Source organism: Grammomys surdaster, unplaced genomic scaffold, assembly GCF_004785775.1.
Source record: "Grammomys surdaster isolate TR1022 unplaced genomic scaffold, NIH_TR_1.0 164, whole genome shotgun sequence".
NCBI lineage: Eukaryota > Metazoa > Chordata > Mammalia > Rodentia > Muridae > Grammomys > Grammomys surdaster.
In genome coordinates this window covers 1,745,847-1,773,843 of record NW_021604612.1, presented here as the reverse complement: position 1 = coordinate 1,773,843, position 27,997 = coordinate 1,745,847, and the positions used below count along the sequence as shown (strand labels likewise).

At 52.2% G+C, this 27,997-nt stretch overlaps 1 protein-coding gene across 2 annotated transcripts; it reads left to right on the top strand.

The window, feature by feature from the left end:
* Nucleotides 1–216: 216 nt before the first annotated feature.
* Nucleotides 217–27,849, top strand: Sart3 (spliceosome associated factor 3, U4/U6 recycling protein). Of its 2 annotated transcripts, none has more exons than XM_028765480.1 (19): nt 217–531; nt 4,085–4,211; nt 5,406–5,510; nt 7,201–7,385; nt 9,113–9,164; nt 10,173–10,297; nt 14,226–14,381; nt 15,645–15,783; nt 16,286–16,393; nt 17,702–17,779; nt 17,894–17,952; nt 18,868–18,977; nt 21,099–21,211; nt 21,972–22,048; nt 23,185–23,353; nt 23,994–24,445; nt 24,777–24,929; nt 25,279–25,469; nt 26,968–27,849. In XM_028765480.1, the coding sequence occupies exons 1-19, from the start codon at nt 217–219 to the stop codon at nt 27,140–27,142; spliced, it is 2,889 nt and encodes a 962-aa protein (XP_028621313.1). In that variant the 3' UTR covers nt 27,143–27,849. The 2 variants fall into 2 exon arrangements, with proteins under 2 accessions (XP_028621313.1, XP_028621312.1); XM_028765479.1 differs by having other exon boundaries at nt 9,059–9,164.
* The last annotated feature ends 148 nt before the right edge of the window (nt 27,850–27,997 follow it).

Sequence of the window (27,997 nt, the reverse complement as noted above, 5' to 3'; positions counted from 1 at the left end):
TATGCTATTGAGCCTTTCTTTCTGACAATGGCGTCGAGAGGAGCCTAAGGATAATATCAGCGGTGGATTCTCCGCGTTTTCCTGCGCCCCGAGGCCCTCCGTCCCACTTCCGTTGGTGGCCGAGCGGAGTTTTGATCAGGCGAACGCCATGGACAGCCCGAAGTTCGCCCGGCTTCGGCGGACGAGGGAAGACCCGAGAGTCGCGGGCTGCGCAAGATGGCGACGGCGGCCGCATCCTCAGCGTCTGAGCCGGAGGTTGAGCCCCAGGCGGGGCCTGAGGCCGAGGGAGAAGAGGACGAGGCGAAGCCGGCCGGTGTGGGGATGAAGATGCTGTCCGACGCTGTGGCCGCGGAGGCGGCCGAGGCCGAGGACCCGGGCTGGGACCTGCAGCAGGAAGGCGTGAGCGACAGCGACGGGGATGAGGAGGACGCCATGGCTTCCTCTGCCGAGAGCTCCGCCGGGGAGGACGAGTGGGAGTACGACGAGGAGGAGGAGAAGAACCAGCTGGAGATCGAGCGGCTGGAGGAGCAGGTGGGCCGGGGTGGGCGGCGGGCTCCCTTCCCTCGGGTCCGCAGGCGCGGCCCGCCCCCTCGGTCTGCCACCGTGTGTCCCCGCGTCCCGGGTTCAGTGCGTGCCCAGGGCTTTCCTAAAGTATTCCATTGAATTCTCCCCACGGCTGGGGAAGTAGTGTTCATCCGGTGTCACTGGGAAACTGAGGCTCGTTGGAGGGGGCTCCCGCACAAGGTGACACTTCACCGAAAGTGTTTATCTTTTCAAGCCGATTCAGGACTATTACCCCCTTTTTTTTGTATTTTAAACTTGCGTTTGTGTGCATGCGGAGACACGGTTGTCTCTTACCGTGTGTGTGTTCCGGGGATTGAACTCCGGTCATCAGGTGTGGCCGCAAGCGACACTTTACCGGCTAAACCATCTCTCCAGCCCTGCATTGCCACTCTTTTTTTTTTTTTTTTTTTTTTTTTGGTTTTTGGTTTTTCGAGACAGGGTTTCTCTGTATAGCCTGGGCTGTCCTGGAACTCACTCTGTAGACCAGGCTGGCCTCGAACTCAGAAATCCCCCTACCTCTGCCTCCCAAGTGCTGGGATTAAAGGCGTGTGCCACCACTGCCCGGCATCTTTCCTTGCTCTTAAAGAAGAAACATCTTCAGGCTGTGTAATGGCACACACTTCCTGCATTGGCAGTACAAGTCATGTGTGCTCTCACATTGGCCCCCACATGAGTCTGGCCCATTTGGGTGCGTAATAGATGTCAGGTAAAGGCCTTCCCCATCCCGCTTCTGCAGTATTGGCAGCTGTATCCTTTCAGCCGGGCCTTTCTTGTGCACATGCTAGGTGCACGTGCGTGGGGCGTCCTTTGTGCTCTGTGTTGACCAGATAGCTTTGGCTGAGCCTCCTCTTAAAGCTGTTTATGTCATTACTGATGGTCTGGGCCTAGAGCAGAGCAGAGGGTATACTCACTCATCAGTTAAACTGTCTTCATGGGGAGGACACGTAGTCATCCTGGACGCTGACCAGCAAGGACCTCCTGGGCATGGTCACAGCGCATTCAGACTGGCTGTCAGCAGTGAGGTGTTGTGATGGTGTTCTCCCTGTGGGGGAACAGGAAGTGCATCCATCCCAGCTGACCTCACTCTGTTGCTCTTACCTTGTGTCACTTGACGCTGGATCTTAAGCACTGACCCACAGGAGGTGCACCTTTCCCAGCTCCTCAGCGCAGAGCACACGAAGAGCCTGCTGCAGGGATTGCCTCATTTGCCCCGCCTCTGGCCATGGTGAGATAGTGAGATAGACCGTGAGATGGGCGTCAGAAGTGCGGTGACCCCTTGCTTCAGCCTCCAGATGCTGGGCTCACACACATGCGTGTTGTGGGTTCTTTTTTCTTCCACCCATTCAACCCGTTAGTACTAGGTAGAAAGGAAAAAGAATAGAGGGGAAAGGGGCGTTCCCTGCTGACTAGGGCCATCGAGTTCCCTGGGGCAGGTTTGATCTTCATCATCAGGATATCTAATCTCGTCTCTGTACACAGTGACTACTTGACAGACTGCAGTCACCTGCATCCAACCACCTACCAGCCTCCAGCTGTTGGGCCCTAGCATTTATCCTCTGGAAAGTCCACAGAATTCCAAATGTCACACAGTCACAGGATCTGCAGCTGGCAAAAATCACACCCCTCCTAGAGCACGGGAACAGTCATAGTCAGATGTAGTGGACGATCTGAAGCAGGCCCATATCCTACACCTGGGATAAAAACGAAACCATATTTTTATAATATTTCTGTATTTTAAGTCCTGGATGGGCGGTTTTGTCCCTTTCTGCCCTGAGGTCACTGTCTCCCCTTTATCTGCTGAGTGGAAAGTTACACTAATTGTTTTCTGACTCCAAACGGCCTTTCCATTTCAAGGACATCCTTCCCTTTGCAGCACAGTAGCAGAATGCGAGTGCTCCCCCAGCTTAGCCTTGCACCATAAGGCTGTTTGTAGTCTGGGTGCTAGGAAGGAAGCTTCCTGAGCTCCTGTGTGCTGGCTGCATGGGGTGGAGGCTGCATGGAGTGGAGACTGGGTGCTGGGTACTGAGAGAAGCTCAGGTGCTGCCCCTGGACAGCTGCAGCAGGTGGGAGTGGTGTCTGTCAGCCTCTGGATCGACTGGCACCGGTTTCCGTGGGCATGTCCTCACTGGCTAAGGGTGCCACGTGGCCTTACTCTCACGCAGTCTGTCTCTTTGCTGTCCACAGGTCCTCAGGAAAGGATTTTGGCATTTTTCTTTCTGTTTTTTGAGACAGGATCTCTGTGTAGCCATGGCTGACCTGGAACTCACTATGTAGATCAGACTAGCCCCAAACTCACAGAGCTTTGCCGGCCTCTGCCTGAGTGCAGACATGCGCTATCACACCATCCAGTTTTTCTCCTTGAAACAGGATTTCTCAAAGTAGCCAAGGCTATGACTTCTGCCTTCCCACCTCTGCCAGGCAGGCTGGGGTTACACCATGCCTGACTCATGGTGCTGCTGTTCTCTCTGTGTTGGCATCTTCCACTGAGGGCACTTAGGCTTGTGGGCAGCTGGAGGGGCGTGGAGCCTCTTCCTTCCCACTCTACTCTGTCCTGGGGTCGGATGGTCGTGAGGTGTCTGTTTCTTCCTTATATGACTTAGAAGAGCCCCTAGAAGACAGGGCTCCCCTCCGCTCGCCTGTCTGTGGGCCTCACAGGCCCTTCTCAGCATCACTCTCGTCCTATTGGAAGACTTTGGTTCTCTCAGGGCGGGGCTGCTGCTAATCCAATTATATTCTATTTGTGTTGATGTGTAAGTGTGAAGAAGTATTTTCAGTTTTTACATGAAAAGTTCCAAATGTAAAAATTAGCCTTTCTGTAGCTGTTGCTGCTGAACTTGGAAAAACCCCACTATAGTGTGAGATCTGGCTGCCAGAGGCAGAGGAGCCAGTACTACACCAAGTGCAGCTTAATGCTGGTCTCCAGTGACAACAAGATCTTCACTCCTGAGTAGGGGGAGGGTGGCCAGGGCTAACCAGAATGCACAAAAACCTCAAAAACCAGTTACCGAGACTGGAGAGAGCTCAGTGTAAAGAGCACTGGGCAGAGGACCCAAGCTTGGTTCTCCGCACACAGGTCGGGAACCACCTGTAGCCTCAGCTCGACTCTGAGAACAGCTGCTGTCAGTTACCTCAGATGTGCATAAATAAAGAAAATATTAAAAACAAAAAACCAGTCAAAAACCTGTGACCATGGCAGTGTCTGTCTAGAGTGAGCCCGGGTGCCAGTCTTGTCACGCAGGAGTTGTTTTGTAGGTTTGGGGTGTGTGCCAGAGACGGCGGTACAGTCTTGGAGCCCACACCACCTCTTGCTGTCCCTCTGTTCAGTGAAATGAAGGGACTCCTGACACGTCTGCCGTTTAAACCCCGTGAGCTTTGGGTGGAGGCTCAGGGCCCACATAGTTGAGGAGCTGAGGCTGAGGGAGTCACGGGTCTGAGGACGGCGCTTAGAGAGCCCGGGGCTCCTCTGGTGCTTTCTCAGCCGCACTGAGGCTGGCCCTGAGGACTGTGACTTTGCTCTTAGCTGTCCATCAATGGCTATGACTACAGCTGCCACGTGGAGCTCATCAGGCTGCTGCGGCTGGAGGGCGAGCTCAACAAAGTGAGGATGGCCCGCCAGAAGATGAGCGACATCTTTCCCTTGACGGAAGGTGAGCTGCCTGCTTCTGGTTTCTCCATTGTCTCCGACTGTTTGCAGAATGTAGTCTGATCATACCGAATCACGTGTTTCTTTTCCTTTTTTTTTTTTTTTTTTTTAAATTTCCCCTTCCTTTCTCCCTCTTGCTCTGGACACGCTCACTGTGGCGTTATTTATTTATTTATTTATTTCATGTGAGCACACTGTAGCCGTCTTCAGACACCCCACAAGAGGGCATCAGATCTCATTACGGATGGTTGTGAGACATTTTGTGGTTACTGAGATTTGAACTCATGACCTCTGGAAGAGCAGTCAGTGCTCTTAACTGCTGAGCCATCTCAGCAGCCCGGAATACTGGTTTCTTACCCTAATACTATGAGAAACATTTTCATTAACATAATTTAACTTGATTGTGGTCTCTTCCATTCCAACAAGTGTGTAGTTAGCCTATTGTACCACAGAATTCTAAATTTAGGTAAGCATTTATAGTTTTTTTTTTTTTAAATGTATGTGAGTATACTGTCACTCTCTTCAGACACACCAGAAGAGGACATCAGATCTCATTACAGATGGTTGTGGGAATTGAACTCAGGAATCTGGAAGAGTTGTCAGTGCTCTTAGCTGCTGAGCCATCTCTCCAGCCCAACATTATAGTTTTAAATCTCTTAAGTTTTTCTTTATATGGGTGGTTTTGCCTTTATGCATGTGTGTGTACGTGGTGTACACAGAGGCCAGAAGAAGGAGTTGGATCCCCTGGCACTGGGGTTACGGATGCTTGTGAGCCACCATTTAGGAGCTGGGAGTCAAACCTGGGTCCTCTGGAAGAGCAGCTAGTCCCTACCCTGGGTTATCCCTCCAGCCTGGGAATGGAGTCGCTGGGTGTGCAAATGTGTGTTTGGGGCAGCAGTTGTACATCTTGTTTGTGTCCACACATTTGCTCCTGAGGAGCACACTGCTGGGGAGCAGCTCTGTGGCCGGGCCTGGGCCTCTTCACAGCTGGCCGACGGTCGAGCTTCGCAGCCATGGTGTCGGTCAGGCACAGCTCTCCTGGCCTCCCTTTCATGGGAACATGCCAAGTACTTTGCAGGGTAGTGAATGTCTGATGTGAGGGCTTCGGCGGCCTCTGTGGGGAGCACGGTCTGTGCTCCACTGTGAGAAGTGGTGGGAGCAGGTGAGGGCGGGTGCTGAGCTGTGCTGTCGTCCCTAGAGCTCTGGCTGGAGTGGCTGCACGATGAGATCAGCATGGCTGGGGACGGTCTGGACCGCGAGCACATCTACGAGCTCTTCGAGAGAGCTGTGAAGGACTACATCTGTGAGTACCTGGGCCCTCCTGACCGTGCTGTGTCGTGGGGTATTGCCAGGGAAGGAGGCAGGAGTCCTGAACTTAGAGCCTTGTGTTTTTTGTGACGGTTAACTGTTCAGTAGAGATTGTTCGGACTTAAGATGAAAGTAGGAAAATACTTGTGGGAAGAGAGTAAGTGCTTCACTCACCCAGCATGTGTCTGACAGGGAGGGCTGATGTGGGATTTCCAGGCACTCGAAGTTTAGCTTGTATCTATTGATTGATTGAAACAGCAGCCCTGCCCCTTACAGTGTGTGAGCGTCCTGGTTCTGCCTCCTGAGTGCTGACTAAGACATGGCAGTCTGTCCCTGTCCTGTTTGTTGCTCATGCTTACTTATCCTTGTCACCATGAGTTCCAAGCCAGCCTAGGCTACACAGTGAGTTCAAGGGCAGCTTAGGGTACTTAGTGAGACCCCATCTCAGAAACAAAAAAAGTTTGAAATATTGGCTTTGCACAGTGTCTTCTACAGTTTGTAAAATATGGTTTTGTTTGTTTTTTCACTTGTTTGAATTTATTTTATTTATATGAATACACTGTAGCTGTCTTCAGACACACCAGAAGAGGGCATCAGATCCCATTACAGGTGGTTGTGAGCCACCATGTGGTTGATGGGAATTGAACTCAGGACCTCTGGCAGAGCAGTCAGTGCTCTTAAGTGCTAAGCCATCTACCCCCTTGGACAACCTGTTTTTGAGAACATTAAAACACGTTGAGAAATTGAGTGGGAGTGCCCACCTGTAATCCCAGCACTCAGGAGGTAGATCAGGAATTCAAGGGTAGCCTACAGTATCTAGTGAGATGAAGGCTCTCCTGGGACACATGAAAGAAATCCTGTCGCAAAGAAAAAGCCCAACCCCTGAGAGCAGCATTTGGGTTCTAGCTCTAAGATGACCAAACATAGAGGAAGTGTGTCAAAGGGGGCTGTGGCCATGTGCCTTCATACTTTGGTGATCCTCCTGCCTCTGCTTCTCTTGTACTGGGTACAGGTGTCATCACCACACCCATCAAGGTAGGCTGATTGGTTGTCACAGGTGTACCACTCAATGCTGAAGATGTTAGTATCAGAAACACTACATGTGTTTGTGAGGGCTCAGAGTTTCAGGACAGGCAGGGCTGATGGGAATCAGAACAAGTGAATTCCCAATCACAGGCTGGGGGCTCTTGCGTTGGCTTTTCCTTCTCACCTGCAAGACTGCACTTGATCTTAGCCAAAAGGCCGAGAAGCAATAGACCTGCAAGACTGAACACTAGGAAATGAAATGTTGTGGCCATGTGACTCAGATTTATGCTTACAGTCTATGAAATGTGTTAGTGGGTTCCCTTAAGACCCCAACCCCTATGTGTCTGTCGCTTTGTTGCGATAAACCCACAGGGCCTTGCAGGGCTCTGTGCTCAACCCTTCCGTTTTAATGAGTGTAAGTGCGTGCACTTATTACGTACTGCCTCCTGGCGTGCTGTCTGCGGTCAGATGTCTACTGTGTTTAGAAACATGCAGACAGCTCCTCTGGGAGCTCAGCATTGTGGGAAGCTGGAGTGCTTGTTGGCAGTGTTCATTTCTGCAGAAAACAACATGTGTTTGGTGGGCATGCGTTTTGTCTTCATGAGGTGACATGGGGCATATTAATGACCTGAACTTACAGATTGCTTCTTGTTTTTTAGGCCCGAACATTTGGCTAGAGTATGGCCAGTACTCAGTTGGTGGCATTGGTCAGAAAGGTGGCCTGGAGAAGGTTCGCTCTGTGTTTGAAAGAGCCCTGTCATCTGTTGGCCTACACATGACGAAAGGCCTCGCCATCTGGGAGGCTTACCGAGAGTTTGAAAGTGCCATTGTAGAAGCCGGTCGGGTGAGTGCCCAGGTCTCTGACCCAGGCTGGCAGGAGGTGCTGTTCTGAAACAAACATCCTAACTTAAGTAAACAGCAAAGACACTGGTCTCTGCAGAGCGAGTGACTCGCCTGACTTGGAAGTAGATGAGTGGTTTCCTGATAGAGTCAAACACTTGCTTTAGTTATAAAGCTTTGTCTCTGTGTGTGTGTGTGTGTGTGTCTGTGTGTCTGTGTGTGTACACACATATATAATATGTGTATATGTGTGTGTGTGTGTGTGCACGCATATGGGTTTTTGTGTCTTGATGTGTGTGTATATTTTGTATGCATATCTTTGGGTCATGTTCAGTGTGACTGAGGGGAGGTTTCACACGGGTGGATAGACAGCTGGGCCCTCTCTGGGCCCCCTCACAGGTGGCCATCACAGGTCAAGCATCTCTAATCTGGAGTTTAGAAATCCAGAATGCTCTGTGCTCCAAATCTTCTGAGCACTGCCTGACAGTGGCACAGGAGACTGGCCCTGCGCCCTCCTGTGACGTTGGCTCTTGGGCTAGTGTATGAGGAGGTGTTCATGCGTGCACTGGGTGCCTGGGTCCCATTCTGTTTGTGCTTATAGTCTAACATCTGGGAAATGTGCTGAGTGAAGCTGTCGGACAGATGCAGCCTCAGCGACATCCTCTCCTCAGTCTGCAGAGCGCCGAGTGAGGCCAGAGCCTGTGATCTGCAGTGTCTGTCCTGTTCCCAAACTTTGTGTGGACACAGACAACCTCAGACACCCTGCTGCCTCTGCCTCCCCAGAGCTGGGCTCCCGTGCCTGCCACGCCTGGCTCTCCAAATACTGTAGCATTTGTCTGCTGTGGCTTTGCCATAGCATACTCCACATGCAATCACGAGCCTGTGACTCCGCCCTACGTCTAGGTCTTGCCACTGTGCTGTCTAGAGCCTTTCCCAGCCGCCTTTTATAAGCAGTCAGGTCCCTGACGCTGTGACCCTAAGTGCTCTCAATGTAGGTTCTGCACATTGTAGTCGGTAACCAACCTACCTACCTACCTTCCTTCTTTCCTTCCTTCCTTCCTTCCTTCCTTCCTTCCTTCCTTCCTTCCTTCCTTCCTTCCTTCCAAAGATTTATTTCTGTATATGAGTTCTCTGTCTTCCTGAACAGCTGGAAGAAGCAAGTATCAGGTCCCATTAGAGCTGTGAGCCACCATGCGGGTGCTGGGAATTGAACTCAGGTCCTCTAGAAGAACAAACAACCAGTATTCTTAACCTCTGAGCCATCTCTTCATTCCAGATTTCTTTCTTTTTAAAAAGACTGGTTTTTTGTTTTTTGTTCTTTCTGTTACATTGGTGTGTGTGTGTGTGTGTGTGTGTGTGTGTGTGTGTGTGTGTGTTTCGTGTGTGCCATAGCAGCATGTAGGAGTCAGAGACACCTTGTGGGAGTTGATTTTCTCCTTCTACCTTGTGGACCTAGGGACAAGCAAGCCCTCTTTGCCTGCACAGCCATCTCACTGGCCCCTGGGTCCCTTGTATTCCTTTTTCTCTTCTTGCTGTAAGCCCTAGGGCCCACAGTAAGGGCGACGCCTCCTGTGTGAAGTGCCATAGCTTTTGTGTTTTTTTTTAATTGACAGTTTGTTGAGATTTTTGAAGTAGAAGGAACCAATGCTTTCCTTTATTGCCAATTTGCCTCTTTAGCCCATAGCTGCCTTCCTTAACCCTTCTGACCGGGAACAAACCTTTGATTCACAGCTGGAGAAAGTGCACAGCCTCTTCCGGCGACAGCTGGCGGTCCCGCTGTACGGTAAGGGGAGCAGACCGGCCAGCAGCTCTGTGCTGCTAGTGCCCTGATTCACGGCCTTCCCAGCATCCCTTGGGGCAGGCGGGGTTGGTGCTCTCGATACGGTTGGAAGTCTGTTTCGATTTGTTAATGCTAAGAGTTACTAGGCTCAGAGGCAGGGCGAGAGACCATGTTTCCTGGAGCCCAGTTGACATTTCTTTATACTTTAAGACATTTGGAAAGGGGGACATGATCACAGTATCTCATTTCCATTTCCTGGGACACTTGACCACGAGTCCCATGCTGGTGTGTCTCTGCATGTCACGGGCATTCTGCCCATCCTACAGTGACTTGCTTCACAAGTTGATTGTAGCCGTTCATGTCTCGATTTTAGGGGCTCTGCTTAGGGTCTCTGTGAGTGAGCCCATTTTGTCATTGCTTCAGCACTGGGCATGGGCAGTACCGGGAGGGCCTTTCATGTGTGTGGGGTTGGCACTGCCCTGTCTATCTCAGGCCCTGCTCAGAACCTCAGGGCAGCTCCTTGAGCCCTGAGATCTCTTACTTCATGGCTCCTTGGGCCACAGATCTCATGTTAGCAAGTGCATTTACTGGAATTGTTGGTGCTGTCCAGAAAAGGCCAGAACTGGCCTGTTTGTAGGTCCCATCTGACACGGTAGCTTGAGGCAGCCAGGCTGATCTGCTGTTAGTTCTTACCTCCCCTCATCCTGAGGATCACAGAACACACGGTGCAGAGGGGGAGGCCCCAGGAGGTCGAGGGTGCAAGTACGTGTAGGACTGTGGGCGGCTTTGATCAGTGCTGGCAGCCTTGCTCCTGCCCTCACCAACCGATTAGTGGGGAGGGTTGTCCGCCTGTTGTCCTAAGATGTGTGGGCTCCACAGAGCTAGGAACTGAACAGTGAGAACTGTGCCAACCACAGATGTGGGAGGGGTGGTTGGCACTGCGGTCCTCTGGCTCTTTTACATTGATAAACTCAATGGCATAGCTCACAGCCTGACTCCATTTTTCTGTAGAGATGGAGGCCACTTTTGCAGAGTATGAAGAGTGGTCAGAAGAGCCCATACCAGAGTCCGTCCTTCAGAGCTACCAGAAAGCGCTGGGTCAGCTGGAGAAGTACAAGCCTTTTGAGGAAGCGCTGGTGAGTGCCCTGCTCCCTGGGACTTTCCCACATGCTCTCCCACAGCCTGCAGGCAGCGTCTCTTGAAGGTTTGTCTCACTGTGTAGCATGTAGTGTGTATAACATCGTGAGCATGCAGTGCCCCGGGAGTCTCCTCTGTGCTCTTCTCCTCTCCCTGAGGTGCTCACTTGATGGCTTCATGATAGTCTCGCCCCTTTTGATAGCTGTGCTCCTGTGGACGGACCCTTAACATAGTGCCAGACCCTCCTTGTAGAGCTTGACATGCTGATTCAGGCTGCGGTTTTCTTCGTATTCTTTTGTGTGTGTGTGTGTGTACCCCAGTCCCACGGGGCAGTGAACTGGGATCAGAAGACCTGGAAGAGAGAACTGGAGGACAGGACACAAAGAACGAGTGGCTTGTCTATAGGCTGATCAAACCACTGATTTTACTTCTTTCACACAGGGGTTATATGCACATAGAGACAGGATGTGGGGAAGGGGATGACTCAGGAGGATAGGTGTTCAGCGGGAGTACAGACATCTTCTAGAACAGAGTGTCAGCTGGGTAAAGGTTCAGGGGACAGGTCACTATGACTCCGCTTATGATTCACTTGTCCTTATCTAAGTTGGTACTATCCACCAAGGCTACCCAAGGTCTATGACTATCTACAAGACCTATGACTACTTGTTCCTATCCAGGCTGGTAAATTTCCACCAAAGCTGACTATTTACAGTATCTTTTTTTTTTTTTAAGATTTATTTATTATATATGAGTACACTGTAGCTGTCTTCAGAGACACCAGAAAGGGCATCAGATCTCATTACAGATGGTTGTGAGCCACCGTGTGGTTGCTGGGATTTGAACTCAGGACCTTTGGAAGTGCAGTCAGTGCTCTTAACCACTGAGCCATCTCTCCAGCCCATGTTTACAGTATCTTATATCTATCTGTTTCAGTGTTTTTCCACAGAGACCAAGTCTTTGTGTTAGTAGGCTGACTTAGGCCTGTTGCTGATTTTAGGCCTTCAGTGTATAAGCAGGGCTGCCCCTGACATGCGTGTTTAGCTTATGTGTCTTAAGTATTTAGCCTGTGTGGGGCCTGTGGGGTTGTATGTGTAGCAGTGTGTGCACAGGGCACAGTGTCGTCTGTACACACAGAGGAGTTTCTCCAGCACGTGTTAGAAAGGGAAACTTGCTGGTCATGCTGCAGAAGGTTCTGGGTGCTTGCACCCTTGCCAGCATCGACGGGTCCTCAGCTACCAGTCCGATGCTGACGTTAGTGACGTTAGCTTGTGTTCCAAGTTGGGTTGGAGTTTTGTATTTTCTTTGATCACTAATGACAGCTCATGTGCTTCAGCCACTGGGGTTTTTTGTTCTGTGAAGCTTTTTCAGCTTCAGAAGTTGTTAACCACCACCACCACCACCACCACCCCACCCCACCCTTTCTGGGAGTCCTGGCTTCTGATGATGTCTTTTTTTTTTTGAACTACTGTCTTTGTTGGTGATGGATCACCTTCTTGAAACCTTAGCCTGGATTTCCTGTCTGGATCTCCATCTAGTGGGAACAGGCAGTAACCATCTGAACCTGTGTAGAGACCGGTGTGCTCCTGATTGTAACAGTGTGTCCCTTGTTGCAGTGTAGGACCGGCCACACAGTGACCCAGTGTGTGCCGTGGCTCTTCCCGCTGCCCTGCTTGTGCTGTGATAGTGCTTACAGTTGACCTGTTCCCTGAGTCTTTCCAAGGGACCTGTCATCCTTGAGTGTGATTCTGTCGGGCCTACATTCAGCCTCTCAGATCTGTTGAATGTGATTGCTGCTGCATAGGTCTGTGCTCAGTGCGAGGAGTTCCCGTCTCACCTGGGAGGCTGTGCTAACCCTGGGAGCGTCCACTGTCATGGAAACTTTAAGCAGAGAGTGGCTTTGGTGAACTTGTAAGCTATTTTTTTTTCTAATTAAATAATAAACATTTTTATTTCTCCAATAACTTTTAAAATGTGAACATTCTGTGATTTAACCAGCTTTTACTTCCAAGTAACTTCTTCATTGGGGCTCAGTTCCCTTTGAAAGAACATACTCTTATTCCGGAAGGCAGTTAGCTTTTCATCATCCTTCCTTTCTAGATAACATCCAAAGAGAAATCCCGCAGGGACAAGTATATGGACCCAGTGCTCACGTACAAGATGAAATAAGGTCATCTTGGCTGCTTCAGCCTGGTGCCAAGTGCGACCAAGGACAGCCGCAGGGAGCTAGGCCATTGGTCAAGCTATTTCTTTTTAAAGACTTATTTTCTGTGTGGTTGCTGATTTGCAAGAATGCAGTTGGCATTTCACATCATGAGTGGTTTTTCATCCACAGGCTTGCTCACGTAGGAGTCTTGTGATAGCAGCACCGCTTGTGGGCGGGGTTCATCGCCCACCTCTTTGTGCTCTTACTGTCTTGAATTATCTTGCTTTTTGGTTTGTGCCTCCAGGCATCACTGTCAGCACCACCTCAGACAGTAGCTTGGTCCACGTGGGCAGCCTTTCTGTGAGCGCTGCTTTCTGTGTTCTGCCTCTTCCCATTGAATCTCAGCTCTGTATCCGGAATCCTCCGGCTTGAAGTTAGTGTGTGGTGTCTCAGTACCCAGGATTCTCTGGCAGCAGATTTTCTGTTGTGTATCTGGCAGGCCCCGTCTTTGTTTTTCTTGTTGACAGCTGTTTTCAGGCTGTGCACTACACTGATGTGATGTTCTTGACAACAACATGGTGTCTCTTGTGTATTGTCATCACTGATGTGACGTTCTTGACAACACGATGTCTCTTGTGTATTGTCATGGACAGCTCAGTGGTCTGTCACCGACTTGCTTCTTGGAAGGGAATCAGTAGTGTCTGTGCTCTGAACCTCCGTTGGCCTGATGCTTTACCTCAGGTGGGCGGGCAGCCCTGTCATCGTCTTTGAACTCCTTGGGGCATCTTGACTCTGCTTTTTCAGCATCTTTCTGAGCACAGCGAGGAAGAGGCCAAACTGTGAGAGTCAGGATGTTTTGAACCCAGCTCCTCCATTTACTAGCTCTGATTCTGGGCAGATGTGGGCCTCCCTGTACGTCAGTTTCTCTGGCTGTAAGATGAGGACAGTCCTGAGACCTGCCTCTTACGTGTTTTGAAGATCAGATTGTGAAGAAGCTCTCGACACGGTGGTGCCCACCTTTAATCCCAAGGCTCGGAAAGCATAGGCTGGTAGATCTGTGAATTTGAGGCCAGTGTGGTCTGCATAGTGACTTCCAGGACAGCCAGGGCCACACAGAGAAGCCCTGTCTCAGACTCCCCCTCTAAAAATAAAAAATGTCAGCAGAAGCTTGACCCCGAGTTGTCCTAGTCTTCCTTAGGTCCCACCCGCTGTGCCTGTTATTGGAGCAGCTCTTGTCCTTCAGTGGCACAGCGTCTAGATGGCCGACTCATTGTCCTGTGGGAAACATGGCTCTAAAATAGCCTGCTGCTGTGTGCAGGAGCCGTGTGCTCTTCTCTCTTCATCTGTAACCAGCGTGTGTGCACTTATGTGTCCAGAGCCTTTGTCCCACCCTGTCCATCAGCAGAGTGGAGCTGTGAGGGTTACTGGGCTGTATGGTGTGTCAGCCTGGCCCGCCTTAGCCTGTGCCTGTGTTCTAACACTGACACCTGAGTGAGGCCTTCACCACAGCACTCGGAGGACAGGGAGCAGTGGGTGACATCAGGCCGTTGTTCAGTCATTTCTGTGTGCTCGGAAGGTTGTAGAAAAGGCTTTGGATGCTGGTGGCTGAGGCTCTCCGTCACAGATCTATCCTGTCGCGGGCAGTTCTGAGAAAGAAGATTTGGTGGCTCTCGGCCTGGGCTAGCCGCTCTTGCCAAGGCTTGCTTGTTTGAAGATGTTTTGTGCTATCTATCTAAAACTGTCAAGCACTTAAATTTAACAAGTGTGATTTTCCTGTCCTCCAGTTGCAAGCAGAGGCCCCACGGCTGGTGGAATACCAAGCTTACATCGATTTTGAGATGAAAATAGGGGATCCTGCTCGTATTCAGTTGATCTTTGAGCGTGCCCTGGTGGAGAACTGCCTGGTTCCAGACTTATGGATCCGCTACAGTCAGTACCTAGTAAGATAACTGCTCCAGTTCTGTTTCCTTCAAGGTAGAACCGTACACAGGGATGGCCGGGAGGGACAGACACTGGTTGCATGGTGCCCTTTCTGCTTTTTCCTGCCTGAAGTCCCTGCTGTCCTGTTTGTTATTTGCATACGGATTTGTTGCATTTGATGCTACTTTAAACTGATTGCCATCGGCAACTCTAGAAAGGTTTTGTCTGATAGATTAGTGTTGCATGTGACTTTTCCATTGTGGAGACATTGCAAATGTGGAAGAGCTGGATCAAGTGACGCCTTCCGCTCCTCACAGCACTGTCCTTAGCACCGCTCGGCCCGTGGGGCTGGGCTCCCTGTCGGCTTCACTGTACCCTCCCTGGGTCTCCATCTCTGTTGTTCTTCCCTGCTGAGCCAGCATGCACATGAAGGTCCTTCTGTGTGGAAGGACCCCGGTGAAGTCCACGCGTCAGGGATGTGTCTCTGGGCTAAGTCCGATGCCCAGCTCCCTGCCCTGCCGTGGAGGAAGCTAGGCCACAGCGTTCTTTTTTGTTTTTTGTTTGTTTTTTTTGTTTTTTTGTGTTTTGAGACAAGGTTTCTCTGTGTAGTCCTGGCTGTCCTGGAACTCACTCTGTAGACCAGTCTGGCCTCGAACTCAGAAATCCACCTGCCTCTGCCTCCCAAGTGCTGGGATTAAAGGTGTGCGCCACCACTGCCCAGCAGTATTCTTTTATTTATGTTTTTGTCTTCATTTCTTTTGAGACAAGTCTTAATAGGTAGCCCAAGCTGGCCTCAAAATGTGTGACCCTCCTTCCTCAGCTTTCTGAGTGCTGAGGTGACGTGTATACCACCTGAGCATGCCACCGTGATGAGACATTTCCGGTTCGCTGTGCTGGGCATGTCTCACTGATGATCATGAGTTACATTTCTCATGGCCAAAACCTTGAAAAGAAGCAACTTGAGGAGGCTGAGGGCGCGGCCCCTGGGGGCCGGGCTGTGATGCTGGTTCTGGCAGAGGCATCTGCTTATGGCATGGTCTTAGTCAGGGACCACAGACGGTACAGGGCCGGCTAGGGTTGAGCTATAACTCTGAAGGCTCACCTCTCTCCCTGGCCCACCTGCTCAGCAGGGGCTTGTCTCCCAAAGCTTCAGAACTTCCCAAGACAGTGCTGGAAGCTGGTGCTGAGTGCTAGAACCCATGAGCCTGTGGAGGAGTGTCTGTTCACGCTCTGACACTGAGGAGGTCTGACCATCTGTCCTCACTCTGGATTCTTTGTCACAGGATCGGCAGCTGAAAGTAAAGGATTTGGTTTTATCTGTACACAGCCGTGCTGTGAGGAACTGCCCATGGACAGTCGCCCTGTGGAGTCGGTACCTCCTGGCCATGGAGCGGCACGGACTGGACCATCAAATGATTTCCGGTGTGAACGTTTGTGTGCGAGATTTCTGAGTTCCTTTTTCAGAATGTTCTTCCTGTGTCGTTCAGTGGAGCCCAGGCTTGCTGGGATGACAGGCATGGGCCACAGTGTCTGGCAGCTCTAACTAAGCCGTTTGTCCCCATTGGGGAGCAGAGCCACAGCAGTCTTGAGCCGGCACTTCAGGCCTGCCTTGCAGAGGCACTGTGGCCTACGAACTGTGTCTGGTTTCCTACTGCTCTTAACTTCTGATACTCATGAGTTTTGTAGAAGTCCCCATCTGTCTTCTTGCTCAACTGGGCCTCTCACTGGCTGTGGAAGAGTCGGTCATAGCACCCTTTAAACACTTGTTTTTTTCCTTCCTTGGTGTGGTACTGGGGATGGGAGTCTGTAGCCTTGTGTCTTTATAAATGCATAACTTATAAGTGCATAAGTCACACATTTATGAGTTCTGATGGCTTTCTTTTTGAACTGTCAGTAGTGACTGTTGTATCTTTCTGCATTGCAGCAACCTTCGAGAATGCCCTGAGTGCCGGATTCATCCAGGCCACTGATTACGTGGAGATCTGGCAGGTGTACCTAGACTACCTGAGGAGAAGGGTTGACTTCAGACAAGGTATGGTTGTGTAGCCTCCTCAGACTGGACTCTGTTGTCACGTCCCCTGCACCTGAGTGTGCGCACACGTGCGTGCCAGAGATCAGCCTTGTGTGGTGTTCTTCAAGAGCGGGTCACTGACCCTGAGACAGGGGCTTTTTTTGGCTGGTCCTGAGCTTATACTTGGCCGGCCCGTCAGTGAGCCAAGGATGCCCCCGTCCCCAGCTCCCTAGCAGTGAGCTGGGGATGCCCCTGTCCCCAGCTCCCCAGCAGTGAGCCAGGGACGCCCTCGTTCCCAGCTCCCCGGCAGTGGGACTGCAAGCTTGCGGCTCCTCGCTAGCTCTGTACTTGGGTGCTGGGATCCGGTCCTGTGCTGGCATGCAAGCACTTTTTGACTGCTGTCCTTTTTCTTAACACTTTGGAGCTATGTTCCTGTTGTTCACACACATTGTGACTGGGTAGGGGTTGGTGAGTGACCACCATTAGTAATGCTTTTCTTCAGAAACTTCAGCAATTTCCAACTAAAGTCAGATTGTGGAGTGAAAAGAATGGCGGTCCTTGTACTTTGGCTGGTTCCCAACAGACCCTGGGGCCTCACCCTTCATCTTCTGTGTCTAACGTTCCATAAGCCCTGTCTTAGTGTCTTTTCTGTTGTGTGATAAATACTCTGTCAAAAGGGCCCGGCGGAGGTTTAAAGTCTCACATTCAAGGCCCAGCCCAGCCACTGGGGAATTGTGCCATGGAGCTTAGAGCGGCTCACAGGGCATTGTGGTGAGAAGGGGGGAACAGCGGGTGCCATGCCTCTGCTTGTGCCCTGTCCCTGTCACATCCTAGGATCCAGTCAGGACGGCACCACCTACAGTGGGCAGGCCTCCCTACCTCCATCAATATACCGGAGATCAATCCCTCATGGCGTGCTCAGGGCCTGGCCCCCGTCTGGTTCTAGATTCTGTGGGGTTGACATTGACTGTCACGTCCCAGACCTTTTTTCCAGCAAGACTGGCCTGTTCTTTTAGATCTTTATCAGCAGGGTCCCTGCTGCGTACCAAAGGTAGGCTAGGAAAACCCTGGGCCACACACCGCCCCATACAGTCCCCGTGCCACCCCGTGTCCTGGGCCGCATGCTGCCCCATACAGTCCCCGTGCCACCTGCCTGTCTCTCCTGGCCAGTGCCTCCGCTTCTCAGTGCCACCGTGCCTTCCTGATGTTTATTATTGTGAGCGGATGTGTCCGGCTCCTGTGTCCGTAGGAGGCCTCCATGCTTCTGGTGTGAGATTTAAAGATGTCGGCTTTGGTGGCTTCACGGGGCTCTCTCACCTTTTCCAACAGACTCCAGCAAGGAGCTGGAAGAGCTGCGGTCCATGTTCACGCGTGCCCTGGAGTATCTGCAGCAGGAGGTTCAAGAGCGTAAGTGGCCCCACCTGCTGCCCAGCCCGCTGCCTGGTGTTGCTTTCAAGCCACTCTTCCCAGCCAGGGTGCTGTCTTTGTGGTCATCCTAACTGTCCCATTCCGTTCTGGAAGGTTTCAGCGAGAGTGGAGATCCGAGCTGCCTGATCATGCAGAGCTGGGCTCGGGTTGAGGTGAGCATCTTCACAGACCTGTCCTACCCTCCTCCAAAGGCTTGGTCAGCATCCCTGAAGGTTGGGGCAGGAGCTGAGCTCTGGTCCAGGGCCCAAAGGATTTATGCTTACCTTGATTTATTTTCCTGATGAAGATTTTCCCAGCCAGAGCAGTGTAGCAGCCAGTGCCTGGACGCTGGCTGGGACCATTCACCTCCTCGGCTCTTCCCTCACTGCTGCCTGAGGGCTGCTGAGGGCTGCTGTGCAGGAGCCTGTCTCTGTGTACTCAGGTTCTGACTTTGTCAGAAGAAGGACTGTTTAAGCAGTAGCGGGCACAGTCGATGGGATTCCTAAGCCAGGGACCCCGTCGAGTGAGCCATGGAGCCGTCTTCTCCAGCTGATAGTTATAAAGCTCCAGTCCTGTGCCGTGAAGGGAGTTGAGTCAGTGAAGTGAACCTTGGTTGGTTAATCCTGGATTAGAGTCTGGTGAGTTTGGAAGGCTAAGGAAGCAGTCTGCACTCAAATCACATGACTCTGAAGTAGCTGAGCTGATACCTGCTGCTGGATCAGTCTTTCTATGGGATGCTCTCCAAGTGAAGATTTGTAGTCAGGTTTGCTGGACATGAAGGAAGAGTAAATGGCTCCTCAGACCTGCCGTGGGCTGGAGAGCCCTGGGCCATGTCTGCAGGAGCTCTTGGCAAAGCTCTCACTTGGGAACCAGGCTCTCACTGTGCTGCAGGCTCTGCCTGAGCTCCAGCCCCATAAGCAGACCTTTGGAGGCTTGCTGTGCAGAGGGGCAGCTGGGCTTTAGGCCTGATAGCGCCAGAGGGAGGCCTGGGACCTTCAGGGATTAGTGGGACAGTCATGGGGCAAGGAGCAGTTTGTAGGCGTGTCTGTGTGGGATTGCTGTGAGCTGACCTTGTTAATGTACTTCAGGCTCGCCTGTGCAATAACATGCAGAAAGCTCGAGAACTCTGGGACAGCATCATGACCAGAGGAAATGCCAAGTACGCCAACATGTGGCTGGAGTATTACAACCTGGAAAGGTGAGTGACCCAGGCTGGGTGACGGACGTCCTTATCAGCCTTGGCTGAGCTGACCTGAGCCTGCTCCTTGGGATGGCCGCTGTCCGCCCTCTTTCCTTAGCAGGTCTGTGGCTGGCAAGTCTCTAGAGCAATGTTCTATGTGGTGTGGTGTAGTGGGGTGTGGTGGGGTGGGGTGGGGTGGGGTATGTGTGTGTGTGTGTGTGTGTCTCGGGAGGGGGGTGCTCCTATAGCCATGAAATTCTAAGTTTCTGTTTCTGAGTTTTGAACATGTCTGATCGGACTGGGTCACTATTTTTATTATATTATATACAGGAAGCATAAAGCACTAAAAGAGAAAAGAAAGGCGTCAGATCAGCTAGGAGACTAGACTTGCTGTCATTTGGGGTTGAGGGTGGGCTTCACCATGGTGTGTCCAAACTGTGACCCTCTAGACAATTGCAGTCCTCCCTCTCTCCCTCCCTCCCTCCCTTCCCCCTCCCTCCCTCTCCCTCCTTCCCTCTTTTTCTCCCTCCCATGATTGAGGCTCTGTGTAGCCCAGGCTAGCTCATGGGGGACTCACCTGCTCAGCCTTCCAAATGTATCCCAAGATGACAGACATGAGTTGACACTACAGCTGTTTGATTCAGCACATATTGAAAATCCATGATATTTCTAATACTTTTTTCTTTTTTAAAAAGTTTGTTTTCCTATTTTAAAAAATTGTGTGCCCAAATTGAAATAGCTAAAATGCAGGCATCTGAAGGTGTGTAGTAGAGTTCTCCTCACCCTGTGCCAGCCAAGCCAGCCGGGCTTCTCCAGAGACTCCCTCACTTCAGCAGTGTTTGTGTGCGGATGGTTACACATTTAACAGAAGTATAGTTTTGTAAGAAAAAAGAAAAAGAAATTCTTATGCTTTCCAAACTCCAGATAATTTTGTGACACAGTCTGGGATTTAAAAAACAAACAAAAACCACAAACATTTCTTTCTTTTTTTTCCTTTTTTTTTGAGACAGGGTCTTACTATGTAGGGCAGGCTGGCCTCAGAACCATAGAAATCTGCCTGCCTCTTTTCCCCCAACCCCTGGGATCAAAGGCATACACCGTCACAACTGGCTTCATGCTTTTTTAAAATTTTCTGTGGGCGGGTGTTTGCGTGAGCTTTCATTTGTGTGCCACATGGGTGCTGGTGTCCACAGAGGCCCTGGAGCCTCCATGTGTGTGCGCGCTCTTACCTGTGTCCCCTGTAAGAGCAGCTGGTGCTGTTAACCACTGAGCCATCTCCAACCCCACATTTCATGTTTTGGCAAATGTCTTCATGTAGTAAGAGACTGCTAACCACCTGGCTTCCCTTGTCTGCCTCTGCTTGCTGCAGCTTTCATCACAGGGCATGAGAAGCTGGCCTGGAGACAGCGGGGTAGGGAGGGGGCCTCAGCCACGCAGATGAGCTTGCTGGTTTCCCTCCACAACAGCAGAACTAACTCAGCAGGGCCAGGTGGAGTGTGTCAGGAACTGTCTACCAGCTCTTATGGTTTGCAGTAGTAGTGTCTGTCTGTCTGTATCTTTCTGCCCCTTGAGTCGACAGACGTTTGGCCCGATGCTGTAATCCGCGATGTCCACTTTCTTCAGGAAGCACCTGTGCATTTCTGTGTTGCACACGGCTTCTCACTGGGAGGCTCTGCTGCTTCCCTGCTATCCGAGCCAGCGCCAGCACTGTGGCAAAATCTCAGGACAGTCGGATGCATGTGCAGATCATAGCCAAAGCACCCCTGCTCTGAAGGTCTAAGTGTGCTAACACATGTGCGCGCGCAGGCACTCACGCACCAGTGTGATCAGCATTCTGTGACTGGTTAGGCCATTTTGGATTCACAGAGCCCTCAGGTGGACTGCAGAGAACTTTGTCCAGGTGCAGTCAGGAGCTGCATTCTCTCCTGTGTGCATAGAAGGCCCCTGAGATGCATTTCCAGGTGCTCCTGCACAGACAAGAGAAGGCATGCACAGAGTCTCCTGTGACTGCAGACTCTTGTAGCAGGAAAGAAAACACTGTGCTACTTCTGCAAGCTGCATTCTCCTCTGCCTCAGCAGGCAGCCTGCCCGTGGTCTTTGCCACGAGCCGTGATGGCAGCTGTTTGTTTTTTGCTCTAGGGCACACGGTGACACACAACACTGTCGGAAGGCTCTACACCGAGCGGTACAGTGCACGAGTGACTACCCTGAGCACGTCTGCGAAGTGCTGCTCACCATGGAGAGGACAGAAGGTGGGGGGCTCGCTTCTGCGTTTGGCTTGGAGTGTGGTCCTTCGCCAGTGGTCTCCAGTGGAGATGTCTGCTCTGAGACGGATGGCTTGCCTTGTGGGAGGAGCCCTCTTGCAGCAGCCCTCATTCTGCCAGCACTGGAAGGCCACCCTTAGACAGGCTTGTCCCATGTCCTCAGGTCACACTCACACTCCCAGCCTCATTGGCTAGCACCACAGCCAAATGGAACTCGTAACAGTTCCCCCTAGCCAGCAGGAGCCTGCGTGAGTGCTGCCACTCTGCCAGGGTCTGCACCACAGCCGGACTCCGGGACTATGGAGAGGCAGGGCTCTCCGTGGCCTTTCGTCCTGAGCCATGGCTAGCAATAGAGCTTTGGGAAGCAGCAAAGCTGCTTTGGGTTTCTTTCTCCTGGGACCCGTCTGGGTTAGGGTGAGAGACTGAGACAGAACACAGTCGAGCGCACTGGAGTGGCTCCCCCAGCTCTGGAGTTCACGTGCACTTTGCATTGGAATGTTTTTATAATCTTTACCATCAAGAGCTTATAAAGTGAGGTACTGTTTTAAGTCTGTCTTTGGAAGGAGAAGCTGACGTAGCAGCAACCAGAACGACACTGGAGTTACAGACTTGGCAGATGCCGTGCGTTGTCTTAAAGCCAGAGCCGCTGTGGTTCTCATAAAGGGAGCTGTGTGCTCTGGAGCAGTGGGCTCAGGGACACTGCTGCAGCCCAGGAGGCCGGTGTCAGAGTCTGCTTCTGTCTCTCCAGGGACCTTAGAAGATTGGGATCTGGCCATTCAGAAAACAGAGACGCGCTTGGCTCGAGTGAACGAGCAGAGGATGAAGGTGACAGCGGTGCTTCCTGAGGGTTGGGAACCGCGCTGCTCTGCCCTCTTGGTTTGCTTTGGGTCTTTTGTCTGCATGGATGTCTACACCATGTGTGGACAGTGGTCAGAGAGAGCATCAGATCCTGGGACTGGAGTGTCAGACAGTTGTGAGGTGCCATATGGGTGCTGGGAATTGAACCTGGGTCCTCTGAAGAGCACCTGGTGCTTGTAACCACTGACCATCACCCCCCCCACCAAGATACTAGGTTAAAAAGCATTTGGGTCAGTATTTAAACCACTCCTTGCCATTTGAGGATTCACTTAAAGCTTTGAACTCAATAGGAATTGAGCACACTAGATCATACAGACGCCTCAGAGCGGCTCCCAGAGCCTCTCACCTGGAAGCTGTTGGCAATTGACGGCTACTGGAAGGGGCCTTCCGTCTTTCCAGGCTGTAGCCTAGGTAGGGTGCCACCTCTACTGGATGGTCTCTGGACACACCCGTGGTACCAGTAGGACTCAGTGGGAAGAAAGACAGACAGATGGACAGAGTCAGTGTAGTTGAGGAAGATGTGAGGCTGGGGTCAAGAGGACTGGAGGGGAGACTGGGGGATTTGATCAAGAATCAGGTTTCTGAGGGAGTCACGGTAGCCTTGAGTGGAGCGTAGCATCTCTGGCTTGCTTACGCCTCCCTCCCGGGTTCTGAGTTGGATTAACTGAGGTAGGATGACCCACCCTAGGTGTGGGTGGTGCCAGTTCTCGCTCAGCTAGGTTCTGAAATGAAATAAAAAGGAAGGGTGAGCATAGCCTGCAGACATGCCTTCCTTCTCTTGTCTGTGGACGGCGCTAGCTGCTTCAGGGTCCCATCCTCAGCCCCACTATAGACTTGTAGACAGCTGCAGTGTGAGCTCAGGTTAGCCCGTTCTCCCTGGGGCTTTTGTCAGCATTCTGTCACAGCGGCAGACAGCTCGCTTTAGGGGCGCCTCCTCTTTTTCTTGCTGTAATGATTGTGGTGTGTACTGAAAGTGGATGAACTGAGTTTCCTCCTTGCTGTGTTCATATGATCACGTATTGTATGAGAGCGCCCGCCCCATCTTACCAGCGAGCCAGCCAGCATGACACAGCTACCAGACTGCCCTGCCCTCTCGTTACCAGGCCGCAGAGAAGGAAGCGGCTCTTGTACAGCAGGAGGAAGAGAAGGCTGAGCAGCGGAAGAAGGTGCGGGCGGAGAAGAAAGCCCTGAAAAAGAAGAAAAAGCCGCGAGGTGCAGACAAACGCAAGGTGGATGAGGACGGTGAGGAAGAGTGGGGCGCAGAGGAGGACGGTGAGTCAGACTCAGGCGGGCTGCAGCGCACTGCAGAGAACCTCCGTAGAGGAGTGTGGTTTCATCAGGGTGGGCACTTGCTACCGACCTCACCCTGTGCTGCCCTGCCCCAGCTCGCTCAGGATTCATAGCCAGTCCTCAGCACTGCCACCAGCTGCCGTTTCTCCCCGCAGTGACTCTGTGCTAAAGACCCAGTTGAACATTAATGATCTGTGTGTGAGCCCTGAGTCGCTCGCTTCTCCTTGAGGCAGTGGTGGAGGCCATCCAGGCCCAGCCATGTATGTCCTCTGGCCGGATACAGAAGGGCTCTGGACAGCACTGAAAATGCATGTGTGTGGCAGTCACCTGCAGGCTTCCCAGTCCCGTTCTTCACGGCTGACTTGGGGATGAGGGAGAGGGGCTCTGCATTCTGCTGACGGGTGTGGGACTCTTGACTCTGCAGTGATGACCGGACAGTGGGCATTTAAGTTCTTGGTTTCACTGATGTAACCTTTGTTGGAGGGTAATTGGGCCCACACTGTGGGGCGTGGTGGTGGTTCTCCTGTGTCCACGGTACAGTTGGTTTGTGGTGGGCCATGCCCGATGCTGACAGAGTGCAGACCTGGCTGACTGCCTCTGCTTCTCTCCTGAATGCCTACAGAGCAGCCTTCCAAACGCAGAAGGACGGACAACAGTTTGGCCTCTGGAGCGGCTTCAGCTATGGAGGAAGAAACAGAAGTCTCTGGGAAATGCTTGACGATAGATGTTGCTCCTCCTTCCAAGCAGAAAGAGAAGGCAGCCTCCCTTAAGCGGGACATGCCCAAGGTGGCTCACGACAGCAGCAAGGACAGTGTCACCGTCTTTGTCAGCAACCTGCCCTACAGCATCGAGGAGCCCGAGGGGACGCTCAGGCCGCTCTTCGAGGCCTGTGGGGAGGTGGTCCAGATCAGGCCGATCTTCAGCAACCGTGGGGACTTCCGGGGCTACTGCTATGTAGAGTTTAAAGAGGAGAAGTCAGCCCGGCAGGCCCTGGAGCTGGACAGGAAGAATGTGGAGGGAAGGCCGATGTTTGTGTCCCCCTGTGTGGATAAGAGCAAAAACCCCGATTTCAAGGTATGTTTTTTGAAGAAGGATGTCTTTAGGGTGGGCTGCTAGATAGGCAGTGCCCAGCGTCTGGAGCCCACCAGGCCTGTTTGTTGGCATCAGCCTTGCTCGTGAGAAGCTCGGGCTGCCTCCCGGCTTCGTCGCTTTGAGCCGCCACCTCTTGATTGGTGATGACCCTAGTTAGCGTTTGGAGAGATGGCAGCTTTCCTTTGGGTGCTTGAGAGGGTGGGGAGAGTGACCCTCACCTGTGCCCAGGTGACTTTGTCACGTACGTCTCTGAGACCAGCTGTGGCTCCGACGTCTCTGCTCCATCCTCCCGTGGGCTCTCCCTCTTTTGTAGGTGTTCAGATACAGTACTACCCTGGAGAAACACAAGCTCTTCATCTCGGGCCTGCCCTTTTCCTGCACCAAAGAGGAACTGGAGGGCATTTGTAAGGCTCACGGCACGGTGAAGGACCTCAGGCTGGTCACCAACAGGGCTGGCAAGCCAAAGGTGAGAGGACAGGCAGACCGTGGGCCTGTCGCTGGAGGTGGGTCCACCTTTCAAGCCCTGAGTCAGGTTGTCGAGTGGGAGAGCGACAGAAAGCAGCCGAGAACAGTGACCCACAGGGTCTGCTCCCGCCTCCTCCAACCCATGCTGTGTTTGCTGGGCTTACTAACGGGGTCTTTCTTTGGGGCGAGCAGTGTGTGAGGCATGAGAGAAAGGCTTTTCAGATTTTAGTCAGTGACAGCACCAGTCAAACAGTTAGTCGAGGGGTGCATGTGTAGCCAGGACGGCCAGTGGCACGGAGTTGCTTGCTGATGGGTGCTCTCCTGACTTGGCTCGGCACTGTGTGTCTTAGGGCCTGGCGTATGTGGAATATGAAAGTGAGTCGCAGGCGTCACAGGCAGTGATGAAGATGGACGGTATGACCATCAAAGAGAATGTCATCAAGGTGGCAATCAGCAATCCCCCTCAGCGGAAAGTTCCGGAGAAGCCAGAAGGGAGGACAGCACCAGGGGCCCCCATGGTTCCCCGGCAGATGTACGGATCGTAAGTGCTGCTGCTGTTTTGTGGAGATTTGTCTACCATTGCTGAGGGACAGAGTCATGTCTGGAGGGGTGGGTGAGTTTGGTTAGAAGAGCCAGGACCTGCTGCTCTGAGTGTGGTCTTTGGTTTCACTGGCCGAGATGTGCATAGCAAGTCTCCAAAGGGATGCGGCCCTGGCCGAATGCTGTGTGTCCGCTGGTCCGCCAGGGCCTTGTGAGTGCTAGGCAAGTGTTAGGTTTCTGGTCCTGGATAAAGACCCTGGGGAAGAAAGGGTTTACTTGGTGAACCACCTACATGGTCAGTCCATCATCAGAGGAAGGCAAGCCAGGAGCTCCCGCAGAAGGGCTTGCTGGCTGGCTCACCACGCCTTACCCAGCTTGCTTGCTTACACTTCTTTTGTTACTTACATATATGTTACAAGTATCTTGTCTGCGTACCACATGTGTGCAGGGTCCACAGAGGCCGAAAGAGAGCATCAGATCCCCTAGAACTGGAGTTAGAGATGGTCGTCAGTACCTTGTGGATGTGGGGAGTCTATCCTGGGTCCTCTGCAGGGGCGGCCAGTGCCCTTAGCCCTGAGCCGTCTCTCCAGCCCCTCTGCCTGCCTGCCTGCCTGCCTGTCTGCTTTTTCTTCTTTAATATTGTTGTCTTTATCTGTATGTGTCTGAGTGTTTTCCTGCATTAATGTCTGTCCACACACAGGGAGGACGGGCGTGCCTGGGGAGGCAGAACTGTAACTAAGAGCCATCCTCTGTTGGGTGCTGGTCCCAGGACTCCAGTCCTGGGAGAGCCGCAGATGCTCTTCTCTCTGGCCCCAGCCTGCTTTTCTCACAGAACCCAGGACTACGCCCTGCCCGGGGAAGGCCCTGCCCTCAGGGACCGGAACCTCCTTCATCCATCACTAAAAGCGTTCTGCTGACTTGCACAAGGGCTTAATCTGGGGGAGGCATTTTCTTGATCGAGGTTCTGTCTTCCCAGATGGTCCTAGCATGTCTCAAGTTAACAGTAACCTAACCAGCACAGCTGCACGCTTAGATTTTGACATTTTGAACCGGGGTTTTAGCCTCTTCCAGAGCTGGGATCACAGGCGTCTGTCTGGCGAGCCCCGAGGCAGTGCTGTTTTGGCGGTTTCCATGCCTAAACCAGAACTGGAGCCTGCTTGGTCCCAAGACAGGGTTGGCAGTCTACAGGGCAGTGTCACTCCATGAGGCTGTGCTGCTTTGCTCCCTGGTAGAAGGAACTGACAGTTCTAGGTTCTTTGAGGTTGGAGAAATGGCAGCCATTTTTGTCACCTCCGGACTTGGCGTGGGGGTGCTCATATCAGAACTTTAGGGAAGGAGGCTTGTTCAAGTGTCCCTCACTTTCTAGATGGGAGAAGTGCCTCGTGGTCCCTGTGCTCTTTTCTTGGTGTGTCGTCTCACTTGGCCTGACGATCCCAGCACCTCAGTCCAGAGGGGCCATGAGTCTGTGCTGCCAGGGATTGTTATGTTTGCTCTTTCAGGCGTGGGAAGGGAAGGACCCAGCTCGCTCTTCTTCCTCGAGCTCTGCAACGCCAGGGTGCCGCTCCTCAGGCTGAGAACGGCCCAGCTCCGGGGCTGGCAGTCACCGCGTCTGTGGCCACCGAGCCTCCTAAGATGTCCAATGCGGATTTTGCGAAGTTGCTTCTGAGAAAGTGAACAGGACTTTGAGACAGGAAATGCCTTACCTATTCCTGCGGGCTGCCGGGCTGGACGCGCTGGCCGGGCCTTACCTACTCCGGCTGGCTGCTCCGGGTCCTGGAGACAGGCAGGCTGGGCTCCCACTCCTGCTCCTCTGGGTAGATGGGAAGGGAGAAACCACGTGGAGCATGGCGGGAAGGAATGTTCCCTCACATTGAGGGCGGAGGCCGACCGCTCTACGGGCTGTCCCAAGGTACGTTAGTGTCCTAACAAGGAGAGACTTGGCTTTCGAGGCCCACTTGTCCTGATACTTTGATCGCCTTGGGCCCTTTTTCTACGAACCCCCTCCCCGGCCCTGCACAGCACGTGTGCCCGTCACTCTTTAGTGAAAGATGGGCTGGAAGAGCTTGTCCCTCGTCAGGGCGGCCTGCTGGTGACGTGTGGGACATCACAGAAGACACGCTTGATGGGTTTTTGTCCAAAGACGCTATGAGTTTTTTTATTATGTATTTGTAATTGACACTTGGACTGTTTTATGTTCCTTAAAAGTGGACTGTGACATTTGTTCATAGGAGTTGTGTGCCCCGCCCACTCTGGACCAGTCCCTTTGCCTGATGACCGGAGACCTAAGCCCTCCGTTCAAACACTCATGTCTAAACGCTATGTCTAGTGCACAGTTGAGTTCCCCATTTAGTTTTGTTTATTAAACTGAAGTTCTTACAGAAGCCTTGTGCATTGCAACTGGGTGTGTGTTCTTTATGTGTGGGTGTGTGCACACGCGCGTGTGTGCATTGCGGCTGCGTGTGTGGGTGTCACATGTTGCACCTGTTTTTCCTCAGCTGTGTTAACAGCTTGTGCAAAGTCAGTTGTGTC

Coding starts and splice junctions, on each gene's coding strand:
- Sart3 (XM_028765479.1), top strand. CDS start 217: ATGGCGACGGCGGCCGCATCCTCAGCGTCTGAGCCGGAGGTTGAGCCC. Junction 532..4,084: donor TCGAGCGGCTGGAGGAGCAG/GTGGGCCGGGGT, acceptor CTTTGCTCTTAG/CTGTCCATCAATGGCTATGA. Junction 18,978..21,098: donor GAGTATTACAACCTGGAAAG/GTGAGTGACCCA, acceptor TTTTTGCTCTAG/GGCACACGGTGACACACAAC.